The 27,486-nt window shown below is 34.6% G+C and overlaps 3 protein-coding genes and 1 pseudogene across 17 annotated transcripts in view; 2 read left to right on the forward strand and 2 right to left on the reverse strand.

Moving 5' to 3' along the window:
* Nucleotides 1-27,486, forward strand: part of LOC145798897 (uncharacterized) — a 45,386-nt gene that overhangs the window by 13,587 nt on the left and 4,313 nt on the right. For 2 of the 14 annotated variants that reach the window (XR_014340737.1, XR_014340739.1), the window contains 11 exons: nt 507-626; nt 840-926; nt 1,229-1,351; nt 1,506-1,626; nt 1,726-1,851; nt 2,426-2,560; nt 3,828-3,976; nt 4,212-4,310; nt 8,681-8,953; nt 10,729-10,855; nt 10,944-11,567. Coding sequence is in view for 4 of the 14 variants with exons in the window: in XM_082888209.1 (XP_082744335.1) it covers nt 507-626; nt 840-926; nt 1,229-1,351; nt 1,506-1,626; nt 1,726-1,851; nt 2,426-2,560; nt 3,828-3,976; nt 8,681-8,953; nt 10,390-10,482 (1,227 nt within the window). In the remaining 10 variants the exon portion in view is untranslated. Of the gene's footprint in view, nt 1-506; nt 627-839; nt 927-1,228; nt 1,352-1,505; nt 1,627-1,725; nt 1,852-2,425; nt 2,561-3,827; nt 3,977-4,170; nt 4,315-8,680; nt 8,954-10,389; nt 10,484-10,728; nt 11,568-24,037; nt 24,825-27,486 lie in introns of those variants that run through there. The other 12 variants (XR_014340734.1, XR_014340738.1, XR_014340732.1 and 9 more) reach the window with 12 other exon arrangements.
* LOC145799996 (transcription repressor OFP7-like) lies at nt 13,236-13,682 on the forward strand. The gene has a single exon (XM_082889648.1). It carries the CDS (start codon nt 13,236-13,238, stop codon nt 13,680-13,682), a length of 447 nt encoding a protein of 148 aa, XP_082745774.1.
* Nucleotides 14,250-15,641, reverse strand: LOC114277784 (transcription repressor OFP7-like; annotated as a pseudogene).
* Nucleotides 20,794-24,431, reverse strand: LOC114277786 (protein fluG-like). 2 transcript variants are annotated; one of them, XM_082888214.1, is made up of 5 exons: nt 24,292-24,431; nt 23,522-23,627; nt 23,099-23,255; nt 21,803-21,856; nt 20,794-21,276 (listed from the first exon to the last, which is right to left on the reverse strand). In XM_082888214.1, the coding sequence occupies exons 2-5, from the start codon at nt 23,536-23,538 to the stop codon at nt 21,151-21,153; spliced, it is 354 nt and encodes a 117-aa protein (XP_082744340.1). In that variant the 5' UTR covers nt 23,539-23,627; nt 24,292-24,431; the 3' UTR covers nt 20,794-21,150. The 2 variants fall into 2 exon arrangements, with proteins under 2 accessions (XP_082744340.1, XP_082744342.1); XM_082888216.1 differs by having other exon boundaries at nt 23,422-23,627.

The raw sequence follows: 27,486 nt of genomic DNA on the forward strand, positions 1-27,486 counted from the left end.
AACTCATTTCATGTTTTTTCGTAAAAAGTCAATCAGTATACTTAATTAGATTATCCCAAACACTTTCTAACTTAAAGACAACATATACAATAGTCAAAATTAAACCAAAATTTTCTTGTGCAATGTCACAAATGTCTCATATGAAATTACCTATATGCTCGTGTCCTTATCGCAATCTAATGATCACAGACTCCATGCCATAATCTTACGTAGTCTGATTGCTCAACACTGAACCACCTGTCAACCATCTTAATGCAAGCTGGTCTCAATAGAGAGGGTGCTTGTTGAATGATTGGTTCCCAGATCGAGGCCAGCCTACATCTAATATGATCTGTCAATTTATATCATCTGTTTTGTGGTGGATGTGGAGTGGGTGCTACTAATTCAAGGCTTTAAATCTTACTCTTCTTTTTGCCTTTCTGGCATCTGGTCTCTATACTAAAGAGATTTTTGGGATGATTTTTTCTTTCAGTAATTCAAGGTAACTTGGTATTTGTTAATTGCAGATATGCAGTGGCGCACAGTCTGGTAAAGCAATCCATGAAAAGCACATACTTTCACTAATTCCTTTTATTCCGAAACTTGTATTCCAAGTAGTGGGTTTTTGGAAGTCTCGTATTCTACAGGTTTGCATTATTTTCTCTCAAATAAGTTGGGTACTAGGGGCTATTCTTAGCCATTTCTCATCTCAAATTTTTTTCTTTTCTTTTGATGATGGCATCTGTTTAAGAACTTTGGTGATCCTGTACTTCTAGATCTTTTCTCTAAGATGTTGGAGTTCCTGAAAAAATTATGAATTTTATAATTGTAATTTTGAATGGTTGGTACTTCAATTGCAGGCTTTTACAGAGACTTTCAAAAGTTGCAATCTAGAGTCTTCACTGAAATGGGCTTGCCTTTCTGCAATTGAAGAAATGCTGGTTCCGGTAAGCTCTTGGTTTTATAGTTCTACAATGTGCTCTATACTTGTAATTTGGTATTTGATATTTGATATTTTATGGTATTGTCTACAGTTATCCACGTTTTACATTCTTGTAAAGCCTTTGGCTGTTTGCGTACAAACATCACAAGTCTGTGTCTTTGTATCTATGTTGATTTCTTTTGACATTCTTTGGTGGACAAGACAAACTCATTTGGCTGTTCTCATGTAGACAGTAATTTTTTTTCCTTCTTCTTTGTTCTTTCCTACTTTCAACTCCAAAATCCAATTTTTTGATGCAAATCACAGAGACAAGGCTTGAAGCAGCTAGATGCAAGTGATCCAGAATTGTTAGACTATCAGATTACTTGGATGAGAGAGCTTCCTCTGCTGCTAATCATGTTAGATGATAAACACCCATTACGTTCCAGGGTATGCATTTACTTTATCTAACAAGTGTTTGTTTAAAATCTTCTCTAGAAATTGGAGATGATGACATTAGAATCTTAGCTTCCCAGACACTAGTTTTCATATCCAATTGTCACATGGGTATTTTTTCCCTGAGTGGTTGCAATGCTTGTTGCAGAGTGTACTGAGTCTTCTACTTCGGCTGGGACAATGTGCTGTTGCAAACACTTTCTTTGCACAGGAGTATGACAACATGCAGGACTCATTGGCAGAATTTTACTGTAATTGCATGGGTGAAAGTGAGAATTAAGTCTGAAAATTTTATATTGGCCAAATATACTTGTATATGCAGATTAGAGAACTTTTAGTTAACTTCTTGGTGACTTTTGGTGTTGCAGGAAATATATCTTATGGTCCTTTTGTTAAACTCAATAGAGATGCTCAGGAGTTTTCTATCTGTTGCCTTTATTATTTCTCTCATGTGGACTCCCTTCTGCTCAAGTCATTAGCTTGGTGCTGCTTATGTGAGTACATCTGTTGTTTCAAACACCATGATGAATTTCATTATGGATTATCTTAGATGCATTGACAAGTTAATGTTGTTCCATTTCTGTCATTTTGATGCTGGGTGTATGATGTGTGGTTTCAGTACTGACAGCAAATAATGGCTTAGACTCATCCTGTATGTGTCAACTTATGCTGTACATGTTTTAATTTCCATTATTTTAACTGCAAGTGGCTTTATTTTTTAAATACATCAACAACCCATTTATTGAAAGGTTTGTGTAGCACTAAAACACCGCATTTACAACTGAAAAGTGTTTCTCTCATTTTAAGGGTAAATGTGCCCATGGAGTAAGCTGAAAAACAGGTGAATACTAAATGTGTTATACTCTACTAGCAAGGTTATCTGCTTTTATTTAATAAATTGATGTTGGTGAGGCAAAATCCAAGTTAGGCAATATATTTATTGTTCATAGCAATGCAACTTAAAAAATTGGCACTTTAAGATGGCTAAAACTATGTCATTGTTTTTCTGTTGAGCGTGTTTATTTATTTATTCTTTGTCTAATCATCTTACTTCCCAATTTATTCCAGATGATGGTTTGGAACCAATTATAATATTTCGAATCATAGAGGTTCTGCATTCGTCCTATAAAGCTGGACATATTCAAATTGCCGACCACATTAGTTTCTTTGTCACCTTACTCTCATGCTTCAAAGTTTATGCTGGTAAGTTGGATACATTTACTTGTCACCCAGTTATTTTTTCAGTGATATCTCTCATATATGGGTTCTGTTGCCTGCTGTAAGCATGAATTCAATTTGATAAAATTTTCTGTTGGTAGAAGGCATTGTTCCCTTGCCAGTTTTGTGTTGTTACTAAATGGTAATTTGGTAATTTTGTGACAGAAGCAGTAGTTTTGGATGAGAGGGTAATCTCTTGGTGGGATGTTTATATTTTCTGATGAGTAATCATTCGTCTCAAGCTCTTTATTACTTACAACTGATGGCACCATATATCAACAATCTCCACCATATAAGCAGAGATTGCTAATTTTGTGCTCTAGATTTTTTCTTAAAATTTTAATTCCATGTTCCTGTGGAGTCTTCACATAATCTCTAGTTATATCATAAACTTTTATCTTTCCCATTTCGACACAACTTATTTCCTTGTATTTCTAAGTGATAACACCTTGAAGAATATGAGATTGTTTTCCTGTGATGAAGCCTGGTGACTCGAATGTTATTTTTAAACTCGTTTTTTCTCCTTTCTCTCCAATTTTCTTCACTTAATTTATCTTTAAATGGAGCTTCAAAATTCCTAAATAAGAAGGCCCTAGTTGTTTGCTCTTATTTTGTTTAATACTGAGGCATTCTGTGTTCTAATAGAATCTTCAGTGTTAACACACCAAAGAACGCAAAACCAATAAAGTTACTGTCTGTGTGATGTAACACATCATAGGGAAAGACAAGAAAGAAGAGAGGGGAAGAGCTGAAGGGCCACAACCCTCATACAACGACCAAAGCATTAAACACAATATTATTCCAAAGTTGAAAAATGCAATGCCAAAAAACTTAATATTTATAAGCTTGAAACCCTAATAAAAACAGGAAACTAGAATCCCTAAGAAAAAGGAAATAAATTAAAAAACATTTAATTAACCTCTAATTAAAAATACAATAAATAGTAAATGCTAAACCGACAGAGAAAATGAACTCGACCTTGAGTTTGCTTATAAATATTGAGCTCCTCCATGCAAACAAGATTTTCTGTCAGTTGTCTATGGTTATAAGCAAAGTTATTGTATGTCTAATGTGGTTGAAACTTCATGACTGTCTTCTCTATCAGGAGAAGAAAAATATGCTTTCCTGTTTCTCCATCTACCAATATCACTATTTATAATTTCTTTTAAGAGAGAATTTTTTTGCTTCTGAAATAGATCTTCAATTAATGAGTTGGTTATATTTAGTATGACGCCTGGCTTGTGTTATGCAGAAAAGAGTTGTCCTATGTTGGAGAATGATGAGATCTCAAATTGTGGAATTTCTAAGTCAATCACTCGTGCCGTCTGCTCTTGCTTGTTACAGATGGGTGATTATTGTCTTCTTTTCCAGATACTAGAGAAAGTAGTTCTTGACCAGATAGTGAGTTGACTCAATCACCCTCGTCTCATTATCTGTTGTTTACTACGTTTTTAGACTCTATATTGTATTATTTCTTCCTCATTTCGCTGATTCCATTGATTATTATTATTATTTATTTCTGTTACTGTTGATGTGCCTGCAAAAGTAAACTTCTTACTGTAGCCCCATCCCCTTTATTTATTTATTTATTTCAGACACTGAACCCAGCTTTAGACAATTTATGTGCTCTGCTCAGGATGCTTGTCACACTTGATGCTAGACCCACGAGTTTTCTCAACAGAGTATTATCAATCTAAGCAATTTCCTTCCAGGATACTTAATTGATGTTGTGTCTGTAAGTAATTATTCTCCTTGAACTTTTGTTGCAATCAATTTATAAAGATTACAATGAGCATTGTGGATTGTCTCATCATATCAAATTACTAATTCTGTCTAATTTAGCTGGCAGTGTTGGTTTTCATGAACACCTTTATTATTTAAGATTCTAGCAATTTAGAATGGTTCCTTCTCTCCACCCAAGGGTGGAAAAAAGAAAAAACCAGAAAATAATTTTACCTCCAGATTACCTTTTCTCTGTTCATTCCAAGCCTAATTTAACAAGTAGTAGCAGTCCTTGAAACTCTAGGAAGATAAACGTTAAATCATTAGCACCACTTAAAACGTCGTAGAATAGTTGTTATTTCAAATAAGAGCACCAGTACAGCCATTTATGTACATTCAATTATGATATGGATAGAAGTATACATAGAATTGAATTGAACATAGTAAATTAAGAAATTGAAATATTTTATTGAAATTATTTGTTACAATTTCCCAAAAAGTGAATCATAGATTCCTCTCTCCATCAGAGCAACAAGGCCATTATTCACTGACCTGTCTATGTAACCAAGTCTTCCTATAGCTATAGCCACCATTTGGTGGGACAGATTGCAAGAACTAAATTCCTTAACTTTGAGAAAATGTGTACAAAGACTATATGGAGACTAGAGGTTTCGTAAATAATCATCTGGGCCTGGTCACTGTTGCATATGCTATCAAGAGACACTGCTTTTGTTGATCAAAAAGTGACTGACTGTCTATTTTGCAAAGTTCCATTGAGGTTTCTCATCGTATATGTTCTCTAATTCCTACATTGGTTTTGGATACAACCCTTGTTGAAGGTTATTCAAGCTTTAACCTGTGAGTATGTTACAGATTTTTCAACATTGTAGCACGTAGAACACAAAAACTGGCTCAATCGAGAAAACTCCATATAGAGCCATGTTGCCAAGGCATTTTGTTTAACCGGTCTTACTCTGAAAAAAGTGGTGGTGACCTTCTGTCCTAGAGCTAACAACCATTTTTTGGTTACCAAGCCTCCTCCATGCCCCTGGACCAACATATGCTAGTATAATATTTATTTGTCATTCATCAATTACTGGCATTGGTTTTCCAGATGTAAAGAATCCTCAAAATATTTTCCACATTTTTTTGGTGGTTGGTTTTTGTTAGAAAAATTGATGTATATTATTGATTGATATTTGATTGATATTTATTACAATGATTCATGATTCCTATATATAGAAGAGGGTGAGTGTGTAGTAGGTAAGGAGTAGGTGAAGTGGAGGTGGTAGTGGTGTAGTGGGTTAGGTTTAGTGGAGTAGGTGAGGTGGTAGTGGTGTAGTGGGTTAGGTTTAGTGGAGTAGGTTTAAGTGAGTGAAGTAGGTGATAGGTTTTAACAGCCCCCCGCAAACTCAAGGGGGATAGGAACTAACCAACTTGAGTTTGGAGAGAGTTACAAAACAAGAAAATACATAAAAATAAAAGAGGATAGGTGACACTGTATGGTCGTGTCAGACCATTGGTGAAGACACTGGATGGTGGTGTCATAACGTTGTAGAGGACACGGTATGGGGGTGTCATAACGTTGTAGAGGACACTGTATGGGGGTGTCAGACCGATGTAGAAGACAGTTTATGGGGTCATGTCGGACCGTTGTAGCAGACAATGTTGTGACAGTTGTTGTGACAGTTTACAGAGTCTTGCTGGACCCTTGTAGAAACTAACCGGAATCAATGTCGGGACAGTTTACAGAGTCTTGTCGGACCCATAAAGGAGCTAACCGGAATCAATGTCGGGACAGTTTACAGAGTCTTGTCGGACTCATAAAGGAGCTAACCGGAATTAATGTCGGGACAGTTTACAGAGTCTTGTCGGACCCATAAAGGAGCTAACCGGAATCAATGTCGGGACAGTTTACAGAGTCTTGTCGGACCCATGAAGGAGCTAACCGGAATCAATGTCGGGACAGTTTACAGAGTCTTGTCGGACCCATAAAAAGTTGCACCCTCAAAAGGTGTGCCCAATTCATAAAAAGGCGTGCCATCAAAAGACATGCCATCAAAAGGCGTGTCCACTTTATCAAAAGATGTGCCATGAAAAGGCGTGCCAGTTTGTCGGGCGTCAAGAGGCGCGCGATGCGCGTGGCCGCCTTGGCTATATAACCAAGACGAAGGCAGAGGCTGAGGCAGAGAAAAACTGAGAGAAACCTCTGAAAAATCCTTCGTGTTGCTGAGAAAGAGAGTTCCTTGTGCTGAGAGAGAAACTCTGTAATACTCTGTAACCAACCCGTCTCTGAAACACTCAGCAACATGGCCTCTTCTTCCCGTCCAGCTACCCAAAACATGGCCTCCTCTTCCCGTGGTCTGCTCACGCTCTTTCCAGAACTGAACGAGCCCACAAGAGAAATAACTGGTGCGGTGGCCAGTGAACCTCAACCAAACACCTCTGGTTTTGCTCCGTTGAACTTTCCGATGCGGTCGGTGGAGCAAAAAATGGCGGTGCAAACTGATATTGAGGCCAATCAGTATACTTTGAAGTCATGTGTGGAAACCATGACTGCGGTCACAAACTTGTCGCACCGGCTGCAGAGCAGGACAAATGAGGTGCAACAGTTAAACTCCCAGCTGGCTTTGCTCCAACGCATGTATAAGGATGCGCGAGCAGAGATAAGTGTGCTAAAGGCAGAAAACAAGGAGCTGAAGCGGAAGGCCACCGTGATGTTCCGATTTGGAGGTCCACCATATGCTGTAGTGGAGGAGCAGGGAGGAGGCAACTTGCTTGGTGGTCTAGGAAGCACGGAGGCAACACCGGCAAGGACCACCCAGGACGGAGGCAAGAAGAAAAGACCGGCGGCTGAGTAGAGAAGAAAAAATCCCACTGTGGGTGTGGTGGTTTTGTTTGTGTTTTTTTTTTTTTTTTTTTTTTTTTTTGATGTAAAATGGTGAACGGGGGGAGTCCCGACATGAATAAAAGGAGTGTGGTGTGCAAGGTCGTCTTATGCCTGGTTGTTTTTTTTTTTGTTTTTGTGGTTGTGCAAAAATAAAAAAAGAAACAAAAAAATAATAATAATAAGAATAATAATAAGACTAATAAGAATGGGCTGTGCAATAGATTAAAAGAAACATAGATATATATAGATAGAGATATATTAAAATAAGAGAAAGTGGAGTGGGGTGGATTAAATAAATAAAAAAAAAAAGAAAAAAAGAAAAGGGGCTCTTTATGCAGGTGTATGTCGGCTAGTGGAGAAAAAGAAAGGAAAAGAGGGTGGCTGAATATGCCTTTCACTATGCTAAGGCCCATGGTAGAGAGAGAGTGTCTGCAATCCACAAAGCCAACATCATGCAGAAAACTGACGGTCTCTTTCTTAAGTGTTGTCGCGAAGTTGCCGAGAAGTATCCTGACATAACATATGAGGAAGTTGTTATTGACAACTGCTGTATGATGCTTGTGAAAAATCCAGCTCTTTTTGACCTTCTAGTGATGCCTAATCTGTATGGTGACATTATCAGTGGCCTTTGTGCTGGGTTGATTGGAGGCTTGGGCTTAACACCAAGCTGCAATATTGGTGAGGGAGGCATTGCTCTTGCTGAGGCTGTGCATGGTTCTGCACCTGATATTGCTGGAAAGAATCTGGCAAACCCAACAGCTCTAATGTTGAGTGCTGTAACGATGCTTCACCATCTGGAGCTGCATGATAAAGCTGATCAGATACCATGTTAAAGTTGATGACAGATCTGGCTTCAACCCGCATGGTTTCGAGCCATGGCTTGTTCTAGAAAGAGAAAGTATGAGAGAGATCTTGCGAGTTGATGGAGGTCTCAAATTGGTTGAGGTCCGGCGGGCGGTCAAGGCAAAGTTGCCGCCCGCCGGAAGGCGAAGAATACCAAGAGCTTAACCTTGCTCTGATACCATGTTAGAAAAATTGATGTATATTATTGATTGATATTTGATTGATATTTATTACAATGATTCATGATTCCTATATATAGAAGAGGGTGAGTGTGTAGTAGGTAAGGAGTAGGTGAAGTGGAGGTGGTAGTGGTGTAGTGGGTTAGGTTTAGTGGAGTAGGTGAGGTGGTAGTGGTGTAGTGGGTTAGGTTTAGTGGAGTAGGTTTAAGTGAGTGAAGTAGGTGATAGGTTTTAACATTTGAATTGTTCCAGCATATTTTTGATTGAAACTTTGCAACCAAAAAAAAAGATCATGGTTAGTTTTTGTAGTTTATTTTCTAATTAGGTCCTTGGTGCTCCATGGGCCCAAGCAAAAGCTATGGGCATGTATATCTTCGGGAGATGTTTTAATGTTTTATCATGCTACTTCTTTGGCCTCTACTTTTTGTCACAATACCCACTTAATATTGAATCTTTCTACTTCTGATGCAGTGCTTTCCAGAAGATGATGATGAATCCCGCATCCCAGTCCTTAGAAGCACAAGACATTATTATTTCCTGCCTTGCTATATCTTGTTTTATAGGAGCAACAAACTACTCAATCTTGTTTTAAGGAAGATGGGATCTTTGGTAACTGAAAAGAGTAGGATAACTGCAATTGTTTCTGTTGTCCTACTGATGCATAAGGATGTTAAAGTCTGGAAAATTCTTTCATCATGCAAGACAGATATTGACTTCATTTTACAGAGTATACTCGTGGTACAGGTATGATTTTGCACCTAAAGCAAGAGACATCATTGTCGTCCTATTTACCTTTAAAGTTTATCTTTCATTTTAAGGCAACAAAACATTATCCAAAATTTGATCATTTTGTTTTTTATAGTGAACTGAGCTTTGTGTATATGTTTCTATTTCAAGGACAATAAAATTATATAGTCTAGAACTTTATCTATAATATAATAATCCAAGATTGGAAGGTTTGTTTCCAGAATTCATTTGATGTTTCCTATTTCTATACTTGTAGACCCTTATGTAGTGACAGCAGCATGCCTTGTTGATGATAAAAATGTATATTTATTAGCTACAATGAAATCAAATGACTGCTTAATATGATATAAGTTAAGAAGCATGGACTAGCATGTTCATGTCTTATCTGTATTGGATCCATGTTGGACACTCACAGTCATTGGACACTTCCTGACAGACACTTGTCCAAACATGTTATATTAATTTTTATTTAATTATTTTAATTTTTGTAGATCCAAACACACTTCGGACACTTGGGGGAAACATGCTCTCGCTTAAACACTTCCTGACAGAAACTTGTCCAAACGTGTTATATTAATTTTTATTTAATTATTTTAATTTTTGTAGACCCAAACACACTTCGGACACTTGGGGGAAACATGCTCTCGCTTAAAACACATTAAACTAATTATAAATTTGAGCAAATTAATTTAAGATCTAATGATAAAAGAAAAACAGTAATGTTTGTTCCAAAAAAAATGTAGATTTATAATAAATTAGTATTATTTTGCATTTTTATTATATTTGGATGATATATTTTTATATATGACATGTAATAAATATATAAAATCATATATTTTGTGCATATCCTTCACGTTTTGTGTCTTGCATTTTTTGAAAATTATCATGTTGGGTTGTGTCTGTGCTTCTTAGAATATAAGTTGGATAGTTAAGAAATATGTTTGAAAAATTGAGTAATTGTTGAAATGAAGATGTTAAGATGAGTCAAAGGTGTTAAAAGAGATGATGGAATAAGAAGTGAATGCATCTGTAGGAAGTTAAAACTGGCACCAGTTGAATATCAATTTAGGTAAAGCCGATGAAGATGGTATTATTGTGTGCAAGAAGCCCAACTGGTGCAAAGTCACAAAAGAGTAATTTTATCTAAATTGAAAGTTTAGAAGGAAGTAGGCCAAATGAGGCATGGATTGATGTCAAGATAAAGGACACAGACGTTTGAACTTACTTGAGTTTATGGCTATGTATGGATCCAATTAGAGGAGACAATTTTATGTTTCCAACCCTAGTAAACAGGGATCAAGTTTTGTCCAGTTGAGTTGAACTTTTAAGAAACTAGAAAATAAAGGTTATTGAGATTTTAGTGGAGCATGATTGTCAGTATATTTACAAGGGTAGTCACTGCTTGATGTAATCACTACTTCCTTGTTTGCCAGTTTCCTCCCTCTGCTAAATTTCATTCTCTAACAAAAGCAGTAGTTCCTGAGCATGTCCAAAACATAGATTTCCCAAAGGAGCTTCATTCTTAGGGTAAGTACTTAAAATGTTACACTGTTTGGTTAATTAACATGCTCACACTGCCTACAATTATTGGAGTTATTTTCTTTTCTTACTAAATTAAATCTGATTTTTGCACTGTTGCAGCACATCAGTTCTATCTTTGAACAGCTAGTGACTAAATAGCCCAACACCATTTTTATGCTTTTAGCAACTAGTCATCAGTTGTGTTTCCGTGCACATGTAAGTTAATTCTCTTCCATATGATCATAATGCAGTCATCTGAGGAAGACAACATGGTCCTTGAAGAAAGGCACAAAATACAGTCTGCAGTTGATCGACTAAACACTCTAATCAGTGAAAGCTGACAATCTAAAAGTGTACTTGTACTAAGAAACCTTCCCAGTAAGTCTACTTCCTTCTGTTCTATTTGTTTGTGGTCAATCAATTTCCTTATTTATGTGGCACATGATTTTCTATTGCACTTTTACAGGTTAAAAAGAAACCTGTAAATTTAATAGTTCCGCAGGATAAATGGAATTGTGGTGGGTTTTGGTTATTAGCATGTAGGGTCAGGAGCATAGATTTAAACAAGAGCATAGGGACATGTATAAACATCGGCGTAGTGGTCGAAATTGGACAGTAGTGGTCGATATATTAGTAAATAATGGTATCAGAAGTTCAAAATCCTGTTACTTAATGGCCCATACAATACATAACTGCCGGTATTTAAAACCCCTGGTTGAATAGAGGAATGGACTGATATTTTTCGACTGTAAATAGAATTTATTTGTTTTAATAGATAAATCTGTAGCGAGTTGTTAACAAATATATCATAGGTTTCTCTTTCCTTTCCTGGTTTTCTTTTCAGCAACCATTTCAATTATCAACCCCGTTTGTTTTCAGAAATAGAATGGAAGGGATTCATAGTAAGGGGATTGATAGTGAGGGGATTAAGTAAAATTGTGTTTGTTTTGATGATAGTTGTTAGTATAGGGATTGTTAAATTATTTTTATGTAAAATAATTAAAATAAAAAAATGCAAAAACATTAAACATTAATGTTCAAAAAAAAAAAAAAAATTCCCAACATGTAAAAAATTAAAAAAAAATAAAAATTTCTAGTCCTTAGGACTATTTTTCTAACACCACTTCTACCTTTTCCATCCCAATTCCCCTTTCAAGGCCTATCCTAATACTAAGGGATTATGAGTCTTCTTTCCATCTCTCAAAACAAACATCCCATATAGTGGGTCTAACCTTAGTATCAATCCCAATCCTTTTCCTATAATTCCAAACAAATGGGGCCATGTGGCCTTCTGTCCTGCAACATTTGGGCTCATTGTCCGTAACGATTGATTCAAAAATTGATCAAGAATGGGTGAAGTGAAGCAATGAAAATGTGATTAACGTACGGACTTCAAATACAATGAATAGTCAAGGGCTTAAATTTAATTCACTACCCCACAAAATATGAATATATACACATGAATGGATATATGTATGGATTTGCTGTAAGGGAAGGTATATGACTTTTTCGTTGGTTTGGGGATGAGGCCACCGAGTAGGAAGCAAAATTGACGTTGGAATCAGCCTCTCATCAACAAATGGCAATGCCTAATGAGTCCTGATAACATTTTTTGTGTCCCCAGTCTCAAGAGGCTGATATTTGTGCTTTTAATGCTCTCAATTCCCGCAGAGAGAGAGAGGGAGAGAGAGAGAAGCAAAGCGACTTTGAACTGACTTTCAGAACTTGTCTGATAAACCTTTTTGTAGGCTTTCACACACAGCAAGAAACAAAAGTGTTAAAATCCCTAAAAGAACTTTGTGAATGAACTTAAGTAGGGGAAGATTGGCCAACGTTATATCAACCAAAATATCTCATTTATTTTTTTAATAATTAGATTTAAAATATTTGAAATTAGAATTTATCATATCTTTTTGAGTTCTATATGTATATCAATATCTTTTTTCTTTTAAATTTTACTTTTTTTTCATAAAAAAATAATTTACAATAGAAATTAGGAAAAATGGAAAGGAATATTTATAAGGCTGCTAGGAAAGATAATCTCAACTTTGAATGAGACCAAGTTTGAGAATTTAGAAACATCGAAAACTATACTACATTTGTATATATATAGATAGTATATAGTATAGGTTTTCTTTCATTTTATTGAAAACTACATTCTTTATATTATATAAAGATATACAATAATATTAAATATTTAAAATAAAAATACACAATAATATTAAATATTTAATATGATATTTTCCTTTCTTGTTGAGTCATCTTCATTGCCTATGAATACATATTGGAATAGCTAATCCGTACATGTAAATAACCACTTTCTCATACAACGAAGAGAGACAAAACAACGTCAAAAGGATTCAAGGTTTTGATCTCTCGAATCATCTCATCATTCCAATTCTGCCGCTCTAAAAACCCTTCCAACTTCCTAGAAAATCCTGTCCCTTCATTCCTTCAACTCTCTCCAAACTCCGTCTTCATTGACTGCCTGTCGGTGACCCTACCCCTTTTCAAACCCCACCGCTCCTCCTTCAAGCACCACATGTCCATCTTCTCATCCGTCGGCTGTGGGTTTGGTACACAGTACACCTTTGAAGATGAACTCACCGAATCATCGGAATTCAAGTGGGATGAGACGCCGTGTCGCGAAATCTACAACTCCTCCATCTTTGGCGATTCCGACAACGACCTCTTCCCTCATCCTCCTCCGTTGCACACGGCGGCGAAGAAGAAATGACAGAGCAAAAAAAAGAAAGCGATGACATGGCATCGTATCAGCCCTTCCTCAACCGAAAGTAGGTTGTTTGGCGACGAGAGAGACGAGGAAGAAGAAGGGATCGTAACGCTAGTTTCGTTTTCACAAAATCACAAGAAGAGAATGAAGCGAGCGAAATGCAACATTTCGAAAGGAGGAAATGTGTGGTCGTCGGAGATTGAGTCACTAGGGAGGTTGTCGGGGTTGAAGAAGTTGATACCGTTGTTTGCGGCGGAGGGAAAAGTGAAGAAGAGCTTCACGATGGTGAAGAAATCAAAGGACTCGTATGAGAATTTCAAGAGATCAATGATGGAGATGATATTAGAGAAGCAAATGTTTGAGGTGAGAGATTTGGAGCAGCTGTTGGAGTGTTTTTTCTCACTGAATTCGCATAATCATTACAAGGCTTTTACTGACATTTGGGAGACATTGTTTTGTAGTACTAGTTAATTTCCACTCATCATCGAGTTTCGTTCAATGTTCTTTGAAGCTCTTGATAATTGTTAAAATGAAAGATTAAAAAATAAATTTACTGGTTTTTGTGTTATTAATTATTAGAATCTATGATTACTAATGTGTTGATGGTGATGAATTTGGTCATGCATGCTCCCTTTTTCTTTTGTTTGCTTTTTCTTTCTTTCTTATTTTTTGTGATCTAAAATATTTGACTTAAAAATGGGTCTTTTTTTGTTTGGAGTGGGATTTTGTATTTGAACATTTAAAATTTCAGGTCTATTATATTAAATTCCTAAATCCCACCACAAACAAAAAGAGACCCATTTTTAAGTCAAATATTTTAGATCACAAAAAACAAGGAAAAAAAAAAAGAAAAAGCAAACAAACAAAAGGAACAGAGAGCATGCATGACCAAATTCATTCCCATCAGCACATTAGTAATCATAGATTCTAATAATTAATAACACAAAGCTAGTAAATTTGTTTTTCAATCTTTTCTTTTAACAATTATCAAAAACTTCAAAGAACATTGAAAGAAACTCAATGATGATGAGCGGAAATTCAACTAGTATTAAAAAACAATGTCTCCCAAATGTCAGTAAAAGCCTCTACAATAACCCCGTAACGATGACGCGAATTCAGCAAGAAAAAACACACCAACAGCTGCTCCAAATCTCTCACGTCAAACATTTGCTTCTCTAATATCATCTTCATCATCGATCTCTTGAAATCCTCATACGGGTCTTTTGATTTCTTCACCGCCGCGAAGCTCTCCTTCACTTTTCCCTTTGCCTCAAACGACGGTATCAGCTTCTTTAACCCCGACAACCTCACCGGCGACTCAATCTTCGGTGACCACACCTTTCCTCCTTTTGAAACATTGCATTTCGCTCCCTTCATCCTCTTCTTGTGATTTCGTGAAAACGAAACTAGCGTTACGATCCCTTCTTCTTCCCCGTCTCTCTCATCACCAAACAACTCACTGTCGGTCGAGGAAGTGATGATACGGTGTCGTGTCGTCGCTTTCTTTTTTTTGCTCCGTTGTTTTTTCTTTGCCACCATGTGTGGCGGAGGAGGAGAGAAGAGGTCGTTGTCGGAATCGCCGGAGATGGAGGAGTTGTAGATTTCGCAATGCGGCGTCTCGCCCCACTTGAATTCTAGTGATTCAGTGAGGTCGTCTTCAGAGGTGTACTATGTGCCGAGCTCCGAACCCACAGCTGACGGATGAGAAGATGGAGGACATGTGATGCTTGAAGGAGGAGTAGTGGGGTTTGAAAAGGGTGGGGTCACCGGCGGGCAATCAATGAAGATGGGGTTTTGGGAGAGTTGGAGGAATGAAGGGACAGGATTTTCTGAGATGTTGGAAGGGTTTTTGGAGCGGTAGAATTGGAAGGATGAGATGATACGGGAGATCAAAACCTTGAATCCTGTTGCCATTGTTTTGTCTCTCTTTGTTGTATGAGAAAGGGGTTGCTTATATGTACGGATTAGCTATTGCAATATGTATATATAGGCAATGAAGACGAGTCAATAAAAAAAGGAAAATATCATATTTAACATTAGTGTATTTTTATTTTGAATATTTAATAATATTGTATATCTTTTTATAATATAAGGAATGTATTTTTAATAGAATGAACGAAAATCTGTACTATATATATTTACAAATGTAGTATAGTTTTCGATGTTTCTAAACTCTCAAAGTTGAGATTATCTTTCCTACTTGGCAGCCTTATAAATATTCCCTTCCATTTTTCCTAATTTCTAATAAAATTATTTTTTTTTATGAAAAAAAAAGTAGAATTTGAAATATGGATATACATATAGAACTCAAAAAGATATAATAAATACTAATTTCAAATTTAATTAGTAAAAAAATAAATGAAATGTTTTACTCTAAATTCTTTTATTATTATTTTCTTATTTGACAGTCTTAGAAATCTTCTTTTCCATTTTTCCTAATTTCTAAATTTTTTTTTATTTTTTATGAAAAAAAAAGTAAAATTTGAAATAAAAAAAGATATGGATATCTATCTATATATATATAAAGAAAAGAAAATGGTCTTTCTAAAAATTATAAAACCTTTTCTTTATATGATAAACAATTCAACAGAATCTAAAATTTATAAAATTTTTCAAATGGTCACATTATCTATGCTATAACTAATATAGAAATCTTTTTCAAAATTTATAATAATGCTCCTTTCAAAATTCAATATAGTAAGCTTTTAAAATTATTTATTTATTTATTTATTTCCAAACGCACATACTAAGTTTCTTAATTAATTTTTATTTATTATTAAAAAATTAAAAAAAAAATCTATTGGGTATCACTTTCTCAACAATAAAAATATAGCTATCTAATGATTTATGAAATTTCGAAGGAAAGTATACTAACCCATTTTAAAATTTGAAAGTGTGCCATATAACTATTAAAAAAAATCTAATTTTCTCTTTATTTATGACTTTTAAAAAGAAAGAAGACTAAATCAATTTTAAAAATTTAAAATTGTGTATCACAAATTGTGAAAAGTAATTCGCATCTCCCATAAATCTTCTCTCTTGCACTTATTGGAATCGAGTCAACTTAGAGTCGGTGTTCATCAAATGTTGTAATTGTTAGTGATGGAATAATTGTGAAGAATTCAATTGATAAATTTTTTCATTGTAAGTTTATGGTTTTTTTATAAAGATCAATTTCTAATCTTTAGCCTCCGCATCCTTATTTCTATTATGCATCTAACAATTATGTTAATTTCTAAAAATTTATTGCATGTTTATTTAATCTAAGTGTATTTTATAAAATAAATCTCCAATATCTTTGGTCGAGGTTCAACGGTTTAAAATCTATATTTATCAAGTACATAAATATGGATAATAAAGGCTATTGAGAAAATTTGCATATCTATTAACAAATTTTTATTGGAAGTTTCTTCTTCTTTTGGGTGATACATATGGTTATAATATTATTTATGCATTTATGTTTTGTAATTTTCATGATTTCATATTTCAAAATTTTTATAAGGTTTGCTTTTAATTTTCAGATTTTATAGTTGGTGCACTTTTTCTTAAATAATGTTATACTTATTATATTTTTATATTATATTATATTACATTTTATTGTGTGATAGTTTATTTGGTTGTAATTTTAAATTACAATTTGTAACTCCTTTTTTTAAAACTTATTTGAAATATTTGAAATCCTTAAATACATATGAATATAAGAGTTTCATATCTTTCGTCTTGGTAATAACTTTTGAGACATTATGTATATTTACACAATAAAAATGTTTCATAGATTATCAAAAGTTATATTGCACCAAATAAATTTACAATTTATTTTAAGGTAATAATTTAAAATTTTACTTATAATTTATAACCATTTTATGTGTCATGCCAAACATTAAACAAAATTTAAAAAATACAAGGTGCATTTAGATTAGGGCCTAAGTTGCATAAGCTTAATAATGATCGTAAACATGGTGCACTAATATGTGGATAGTTTTCTTAAATAAATATTTGGTAAAATTTTGAATGAGAAAATTTTGTTTAAAAAATGGGTTGATGATTAGATTTAAAGCATATTTGATAAAACTTAATTATTGATTTTGTAATGCTAGAAGTTTTAATAAAGTATAAAATTTTAAAATTACATAAATTTATTCATAAATTTTAAATGTGAAAAATGTTTGGAGTATTTGAAAATATTAAATTTTCTCATAAATATTAAATTTTCAAATGCTAGAAGAACTATTTGATTAAGTATAGAATTTTTTTAATAAAAATGGTTTATTAATAAAGTTATTTCATACATATTTATAATGTATCATGTTTATTTTTATTTTATTTTATTTTTTAAAGTTTGTGATTAACTCTTAAAAATTTATAAAATTCTTATTTGAAATGTGGATTATGCATAAATTTATTAACAAATGAGAAATTTTTTTTATAAATTCACATATAGTACATGCATTACCTTTTATTTGAACTAGGGCTGTCAATGGATCGGATTTAACCCGAATCCGATCCGAATCCGATCCGATAATCCGAATCCGTTTACAAAAAACTCCGATCCGATAATCCGATAATCCGAATCCGTTTAATCCGTTTATTAAATGGATTGAATTTGCAAAAATTTGACCCGACCCGATAACCCGATAATCCAATCCGAGTATTCTCAATTTGAATGAAAAAAAACACAAAATGAAAAAAAAATCAAATTATATAAAATTGTAGCTCAATAAATAAATAAATGGATCGGATCGGATTATCGGATCGGATATCCGAAATCAGCGGATTCGGATATCTATAATCGGATATAGACTAAACGGATTCGGATCGGATTCGGGTTTGACATAATCGGATCGGATTCGGATTTTGACAGATCCGATCCGAATCCGATCCATTTACAGGCCTAATTTGAACCATGCTAACTATAAGTCAAGTAATCATTTTGGCTCAATTTACGCACTAAATAAATATTGAGATTTAGGTACTAGCCATTGAAATGGTCTAACACATCTTCATTCAAATACTCTAAGCCTATGGGCTAGAGTTAAATTGTTTTATATACATATTCAGTTTAATTTATTTGTGTAGTATATTAGTTCTAAATTTTTTTAATATAAAACAATTAAAAATATAAAAAATCAAAAATTAAAAATGATCTATATGGAGTTCAAATTAAGAAAATGGCTCTAGGGTTTGTAAAATGTTCAATTGGTCTAACCTCTAAAATATTAGTAAATATAATTAACTAATATTTAATAAGACTGTTTTAGAGGTTATAACTAGCAACCTAGCAGGATCGAAATTATTGAAATCTTATTTGAGGAGTGGGTTGAAGATTGGGGTCACTGATACTCTATATTTTTTTCTATTTTTTATTTATTCTTCAATTTTGATTTATTGATAAGGTAATTGATTTGACATAGAATAATGTTTGAGGGCCACAAAATGTGTGGTTCAAATGGCTCGAAACTGTCAAAACGACGTCGTTTTGCGTCGTTTTGGCAGTTTCAAGCCATTCGAGCCACAGATTTTTGGGCTTCCTACCAGTACTGTTTTACATAATAGATATGAGATAATTGGTAAATTGAAAAACAAAAATTACGAAATTCATCAAGACGAAATATATTTATATTTTATCGTAAATATAATTATTATATGGGAACTAATTCATATTAAATAAATTTTATTTTATATTATAAATAAAGTTTTTGTTATAATTTAATTTTAAAAATAATTTTAGTTATTTATTTTAACCCGTGCATAGCACAGGTATTATACTAGTGCATATAGAACTCAAAAAGATATAATACATTCTAATTTAAAATATTTCAAATCTAATTATTAAAACAATAAATGAAATATTTTATTCTCAATTCGTCTATTATTATCTTTCTTACTTGGCAGTCTTATAAATCTTCCTTTTCATTTTTTCTAATTTCTAATAAAAATTTATTTTTTATGAAAAAAGGTAAAATTTGAAATAAGAAGGATATGGATATGCATATATACTAAAAAAGATATGATAAACTTTAATTTAAAATGTTTCAAATCTAATTATTAAAAACGTAAACGAAATATTTTACTCTCAATTCTTCTATTATTAGAGTTTGATTTAATTTATTTTTTTTCTCTCACAATTATCTTATTTTTATATATATTGCTAAATTTGAACTTGAATTTTTTTTAATAAATCAAATCTAATTATTAAAATAAAAAAATATATTTTACTCTCAATTTTTCTATTATTAGAGTTTTATTTAATTTGCTTTTTTCCCCGCTTATCTTATTTATCCTATTATGAAAATAATACATGCTACTATATAATATATATAAAAGATATATTTACTATTATATTTACTAATGGTCCCCCCTCAAACTCAAAGTGGTTTCAAAGAGACCAAGAGTTTGAAGAAGATTTTTGTTCAATCCCATTTATTTTTCATCATATTATTTTCTTCAATTATTTTAATTTATGTGTTTGATTTTGTTGTAATGTATAAGGAGGACACTCAATTTAAATCCAAATATAATTAAAATTAATTATGTAACTCTACAACATTTTTGCTTATATTTTTATTTTTGGGCAATTTTTTTAAGGTATTTGGTATTAAGTTTATAGGATAAAGAACATGTAATATTTGCATAGTGGTTGAGGTCCCTCAAGATTTTTCTAGAGAAATTTTGATCTAGAGAAATTTGTCTGAAATTTGTCTCTGTTTTGAAATTTCTCTGAATCAAAATTTCTCTCGTTTGCTCAATTTTTTAAATTTTCTCTGTGCTAGAAAATTTCTCTAGGTTAAAATTTTGCTCACAAATTTTTCTGTTTTTGACTAATTTTCTCTGGTTCAAAATTTCTCTGATTTATTCATAATTTTCTGTCCTTGTTTTCACCAAACCAAAGAAAATTGAACATATTTATAAAATAAAATAAAAAAAGCATAGAAGTTAGAACCCAACTCACTGCTAGAAAATTCACTTTTAGCGGCGTTTAAAAAATGCCGCTAAAAGCACTAAAAATGCCGCTATTTCTTTTTGTGACGTTTAGTACCGAACGCCGATGACGCGGCCGTCGCTATAACTTTATGGCGTTTGAAAAACGTCGTTATATTACTATAGGCGGCGTTTTTAATGTCCTTTCCTAGCTGGCTATGACGTCACTATGACATTTAGCGACGTTTTTGAAAACGCCGTCATAGACATTCATACATTTTAAAAATCTAGTCGTTGGGATGGGATATGTTGACGTTTTTTAAACGTTGCCATAGCCTTTTTTTTTAAAATTTTAAAATTGTGCTAATTTTATATGGTTGAATAAAAAAAATACCTGTCAAACAATTATCAAGAACTAATAATTGATGTGTATTAAAATAATAAATAAACTAAGCTTGAAAAATACCTGTCAAACAATTATCAAGAACTAATAATTGATGTTTATTAAAATAATAAATAAACTAAACTTGAAAACAAAATTAAAAATAAGAAACAATGCATTGCATACCTAAGAATAGAAACAATTCAGACTTTAAATACATCAATTAAAATGAAAATGGTCAAGAAGTGTAATTTGCCCAAAAAAAATTAAAAAGGAATAGAAAGCACACTAATATGGCTTATAATATTAAAAATACCACTTGTCTTCCAACTATATCCAAAGATGAGCCTAAACTATATGCAACAGATGATACATTTGAAACCATACAGTACGCTATAATCTAATTAAACAAGATAAAAAGAATTAGAGGGAGGGAAAAGTAAAAGAACAAGAACAAATAAAAAAAACTTCATCATATTCCCTCTTTGCCTGAAACATTTTCTTCTTTGCCTGAAACAACCCATCTTCGAATTTATTATTAATTTCTCATAATAGTGTAAAATAAGAAAAATAAAGAAATTAATGTGACTATATAATTAACTTGCCTGTAATGACTTGTGGAGTCTACTTCTAGGTATGTTAATTGGTAAAGACATGAGACCAGCCATGAATTCTTGAAATTGTTTCTTTAGAAACTCCGTGGAACTCCGTGTCATCACCTGGATCCATGCTAACCAATGCCTTCACTAGTACTTGAAAAGCAATCTGAACAAACATACCTTCTTTGGTATAAGTAACATCTTTAAAGGGTTTAGAAACATAATTATTACTCTTACTAATATATTAATGAGGATTAGGGAACATAATTACTGTGTATGTAATATGGTTCATCATTACTTTGGACTATTAAGGATAGTTATTATGATCTTAGTTTATCAGGTAAAATAATTCATATGAAATCATGTTATTGGGTTCCTTGTGAAATTATTAGCTAAAAGCCAGTAAATTAGAAATGCTACTTATTCAAAAAAATTACTCAAAAAAATTATCAAAATTTAAAATGTATAAATTTAAAATTCATTAGAAGTGACTCACAAAAGCCTTGCCATCACTTTGCAAAACAAATCTACTCACTTAATGTAATCCCCAAGTTTGGTTTCATCTTAATCAAGCTATTATGTGGGTTTTGAGTCTAGCCAGTTTAGTGCAGCTTATTGTAAGTTAAAAATTAATAATTAAAAAGCAAACTCATCTATCAATTATTAAAGTAAAAATGATACTTTAGACGCACCAGTAGATCCACCCAAGCACTAGCACCAACAAGGGCAGAGAACCCCAAAAGAACCTGTAGGAGAAAGAGTTCATTGTGAGTGATAAAGGACCAAAAACAGAAACATAAAAAACACTTACTTTTACTGTTCAATTCTAGAATCAAGAGGTGCTCAATGAGAAATGCTTTGGATAATCTGAAATAACATATGGGTGGGACATATTTACTCTTCAGCTATGAATCTCAACTTGCAAAGACATGTGATGACACTAACAGAAGCAATATATCCATAAAAATCAGGTTTGGGCCACGGTTTGTTTCTATACTTTTACAGAATAACATTGGCATCCCACATATCATATCCATTCCTTTTTGTCTCTTTTTCAAGAGACTATCCACATAAATGCCTCACCAAGAAAAACAACAAATTACCTCCTCTGGTGGAGGAGAATAAAGAGGACTCCACTAGATTCAAACACCTAGACACAACATCCTCTAAAGCAAAATTGATGACTGCATTTACCAAAGTACCATTCTAGAGAAGGGTTTTGGAGGTCCTTGTATCTCTTATAATTGGTTTCAAAATAATGCAATAAAAGTAGTTTCAAAGGTTTCTGCAGTTGGCAGTGCCAATATGGGTTAATGAAAATTAAGAAAGAACTTTTTTGCATTCTCTGAAATTAATAAACATAGGACAAATCAGGCCAATCCCAGGCCTGTGCACGTGCGCGCGCGCACACAAAAAAAAGCACAGTTCATTTATAGGACATTGTGACACAATCTAAAAGCCCGAATTGTCAAATAAAGATCACATAAATGGATGCCCACCCAAAATAAATAACTTTGAATTTTTATTTAATGTGGGAGTGAGTCAGAAGCAGATGGATTCTTATAAAGAGTTATCTAGTTAGTTATTTTTAGGTTCTTGAAAAAGCCTTGACCCTTATAGAATTTAAACAGGAATGAATAAAAATTGGAAGGAAATTCAAAAGAGCCTTGAGTATTGCAGCACGTCCTCCTACAGTTCGCATTCTGCTATTATTATCCTCTACCTTCCGTCCACCTTATGATTTTAAACAAATTAATCTAAGTTCAATACAAAAGGGTAAAAATGTTTAATTATGACCTCTAAACTTGAGAAATTTATTGTGCCAGATTTTGCCAGTTTTGTAATTTTCTTTATCTTTTTATGAGATTTCTTTACTAAATCAAGGTAAACCTAAAGATTGAATGCATTGCTTTGTTAGAGAACTAGCAAGTTTAACATCAAAGAAAGACATCCCAACGTATTGTTCATTGTAATCTTCAATATCTTACCTGAGAATAAACGGAGGCTAGATATGATGCTTCCTTTGAAAATGGGTAGGATGCATGTAAAAGTACTAAGCGACACTTAGAGAATCTCTTGTCCTCAAGAAGGGTGTGGAGATGCAAGGGATTGGAGAGTCTTAAATCCAAATCTTTATCTCCAAAACTGATGCGAGGAAAGAATGAACAAAAAAATGTAGTCAATAAAGAGTCAAAGTCAAACAAGCACTACAAAAAGAGAAAACAGATTTGCCTTAATTCTCTGTTTGATCTATCACAATAGGACAGGTGAAAAAGAAATAAGTTGATATCTTGAAACATCTAGCCCATACCAAACTTCTAAAAGCATTCCAAGTTGTTATTTTCTTCTTCCAAATGTCTCAGCAAGGAAACACATCAAATGAAACCACTTAACAATCGTAAACGCATTACCCAGTGTGTATCTGCATTGGCAAATCATATTGTATGGCAACCTCCAAACTCTGCACGAAGAGATAGTCAATGAAGTTCTTATTTGTGATACGAACGGGGCTCCCAGCTGTAAAGGTAGAGACAGATTGATTAGAATATCCAGTGGTGAATACTTAAAACAATGAAAATCCATTCTCTGTTTGATCTTTTCAAGCCAAAATACCTAAAGACAGAAACTAATACTTGAGTTATGTATGGTTAACATTTGCTAAATACCTAAAGACAGAAAACAATGAAAATCCATTCTCTGTTTGCGGATAAGTCCTTCAAAAGTACCAAGCAGAAAATACCTAACATGAGTTGACCATGTCAAGGCCACAACACAATTTGCTTCCTGTTTGCACTATTCTCTTGAGTTTCTTGAGTTATGTATGGTTAACATTTTTCCCAAAATTTAAAGTCTAAATGTTCAGTTTGTCAATTTTTTATATTAGCAACATAGAGTGAAAGAAACAATAACTCTCATCACCAATTTAGTGCAGGCCCCATATTTCGGATCGTACAAACTGGATCACAAATCGCGTGCTAGCAGATGATAACACGGATAAACCTTTTAGAATGGACAATTATGTATCTTATCTTCCTAACCTCTCAGTTTGTTTTTATATAATTCATAACTAATCTTCATTCATTAAGCAAAATTACAGGGCAAACTTACACATTTTAGCTAACGAGAGTCAATATTGATTAAATATGAAAAAAAAAAATCAAGTTATAAAAATTCATCCTACCTGTTCTGTAGCTTTGGTCTTGAAAGGCCCATATAAAGCTGAGACCATCTTACAAGATTCAGTAATATGAGATTGAAGATCGGTAATAGAACGCATAAACACTGAATGATCAGTTTCTCGATGCTTCCTATAAGGAGGCTGATTCTGATTTGATTAGTGAATGATATGCAGAAGCACATGAGCCTGTAATTCAAGGTAAAATCATCTTACACAAGTATACTAAATTACTGGCAATATAACACAAAGAATTGAGATTCTCACATGGAAAGCTGCTTTCAAAATGTCATTTGATTTTGCTTTGTCCTTGAGCAATGCATATATATTTCCCTTTGAAGGGTTGTATGTTACTATATACTTCTCTTTCTGTAAAAGTCAAAGAAATATATATAAAGAGAAGAACGTGAAATCATGTGTGAGAAGAGGGAAGGTAATTGAAAAGAACGCACATGAGAGAAACAGAGAGTGAGTTCCCAGCTTGTGAGATATCACCCCTAAAAAGGACACGATACCTCAAAGATGGGCTCTATGGCAAGGTATTGTAACAGGGCCGCGGGGGGACCTCGCTACAGCTCGAACTCGACTTTCCGCAGTCACGGTTCTAAATCTGAACCAAAGAGTCCAAATTCGGCAAATCGTTTTAGGAAAACTGATTTTTTGAAAGAAGTGCCAAACATGGACTGCTTTGCCAGATACAGAGTCGCCACCTAAATATTTTATTTTGGGAAATTTAGGAAACCCTGACTCGGTGCCAAAAGGCCACGTGTCCGTCATCACCAAAGTTGCCTCGGCTCGGGAACTTGGGTACGATTGGGGAAGGTCACTTCGTGAGCACCCTCGCTCGCCCGGTCATAGACCGGCCTCTACTAACCATGATATCAATTTTTGAAAACATTGTGAGTTCTTATACCGGTTATTAGCCTAGGTTACTATGTGATGCGCACAGCATACAAGTATAGACCGGGTCGCCCGAATTGGAACAAAACATTTCATGCTTGTTTTTGAGAATGGTTTGCTACCCGCAGGTAGGCTTGAAACATTTGATGATTTACTCCAATTCAGATAACCCAACCTTCACCCACAGGCATTCAGGCAGTTATATCACATAAGCACATAGCCTCATGGTAAGCATGCTATTCATGGCAACACTCACACGCATGCAAGGATGCTAAAGCATAAAACTCACCGAGTACTCCAAGCCAAAATAGAAACTATATTAGAAATCATGCATGATCCTAAGTATACAGAAATGCCTAATGCAACACATGCAAAAATGCAACTATAGTAGGCTCGGCTATTCTAAGATGGTATATGAGATGCTACAACTACCATGTATTCAACTCGGAATTGAAAGTACGATGCAGTTAGTATGGTGCGCCGAGCCCGGTGCATGCAATACAGATGAATGAATGAAAACATGCTGTCATACTGTATGCTAATTTAAACATGCCCTAATCTAACCATCAAAAGCGGATAAATAAAAGGGAGAAAGACGTGGGGTTGGAAGACATACATCACACTCACACACACTTATTACAGTTGTGCCCTCACTCAGGGGGTCCGAATAAATATACAGTCCGAATATTACAGTCCCGAATAAAAGAATATTACAGTCCGAAATATTACAAAGTTCTAATTAATTAATGAATTAGCTAAGAAAGCAAATAAAACTGGCGTGCAAGCCAGGGACTGCCTTGCTTCTGATGGATGATGCATATCCGGGTTGTCTTGCGCGGAAATCCACCGGAATGCCCCAATTAGCCTCTGTTTACACCTGTTCTTGAAATGCGTGCCAAGTCCCAAAAGGTTGTTGATTCTTTGTTTTGCTGCAACAGAGAGCAGGAAAGGGGCATAGCAATGTATCTGCACAGATATATGCATGTCTCGATCTTCGTGCCACCAATCACGCATACCGAGGCATGATGGCCGAGGAATCGAAATGCGCAACTCAATATAGGATGAATGCACATGGAACTACAGCTAAAACCTAACTCCATCATGGATAATCCGGAGTGTCGGTGACTGGGGAATTAAGACACATTCCGTCACTCGGAGTACGAAATGTACCTCGTTTCCCGTGCCCGGGCTAACTCCTATTCCGGACATGATGCAATATGCATGATATGCATGAAATGCAACTAATATATAATCCTAACATACTCAATGCTATGAAAATGAGGTGCCTCGAAATATGTGCAAGCGGGCACGCAAACCGAGGCGATGATATGTGTCTCGAAATGCGTGCACGCGGGCACGCGAACCGAGGTAATGATATGATGTGTCTCGAAATGCGTGCACGCGGGCACGCAAACCGAGGCGATGATGTGTGTCTCGAAATGCGTGCACGCGGGCACGCAAACCGAGACAATGATATGATGTGTCTCGAAATGCGTGCACGCGGGCACGCAAACCGAGGCGATGATAAAATGCTATGAAAATGAGATGCCTCGAAGTGCGTGCACACGGGCACGCAAATCGAGGCGATTGGCAGAATGTAATGAAAATGGAGTGGAAAATGTAACATGGACTTATACTAATCATGAGTGAACCTCAGCCACACTCACATAAGAAGCTGGTTGATGAAAATGAAGTGCCTCGAAATGCGTGCACACGGGCACGCAAACCGAGGCAATGATAAAATGTGATGAAATGACAAATGGGCTTATACCAACATGAGTGAGCCTCAGCCACACTCACATAGGATGCCGGCGGATAAAAAGAAGGTGCCTCGAAATGCGTGCACACATGCACGCAAACCGAGGCAATGGCGGAATGCAATGCAATGACATGGAAACATGATATGGGCTTATACCAACATGAGCGAGCCTCAGCCACACTCACATAGGATGCCGGTGAATGAAAATGAAGTGCCTCGAAATGCGTGCACACGGGCACGCAAACCGAGGCAATGGCATACGCAATGCAAATGACATGGAAATCTGATATGGGCTTATACCAACATGAGAGAGCCTCAGCCACACTCACATAGGATGCCGGTGGACGAAAATGAAGTGCCTCGAAATGCGTGCACACGGGCACGCAAACCGAGGCAATGGCATACGCAATGCAAATGACATGGAAATCTGATATGGGCTTATACCAACATGAGAGAGCCTCAGCCACACTCACATAGGATGTCGGTGGACGAAAATGAAGTGCCTCGAAATGCGTGCACACGGGCACGCAAACCGAGGCAAT

The sequence above is a fragment of the Camellia sinensis genome, chromosome 9 (genome assembly GCF_055761805.1).
Source record: "Camellia sinensis isolate YWXY chromosome 9, ASM5576180v1, whole genome shotgun sequence".
Lineage (NCBI taxonomy): Eukaryota > Viridiplantae > Streptophyta > Magnoliopsida > Ericales > Theaceae > Camellia > Camellia sinensis.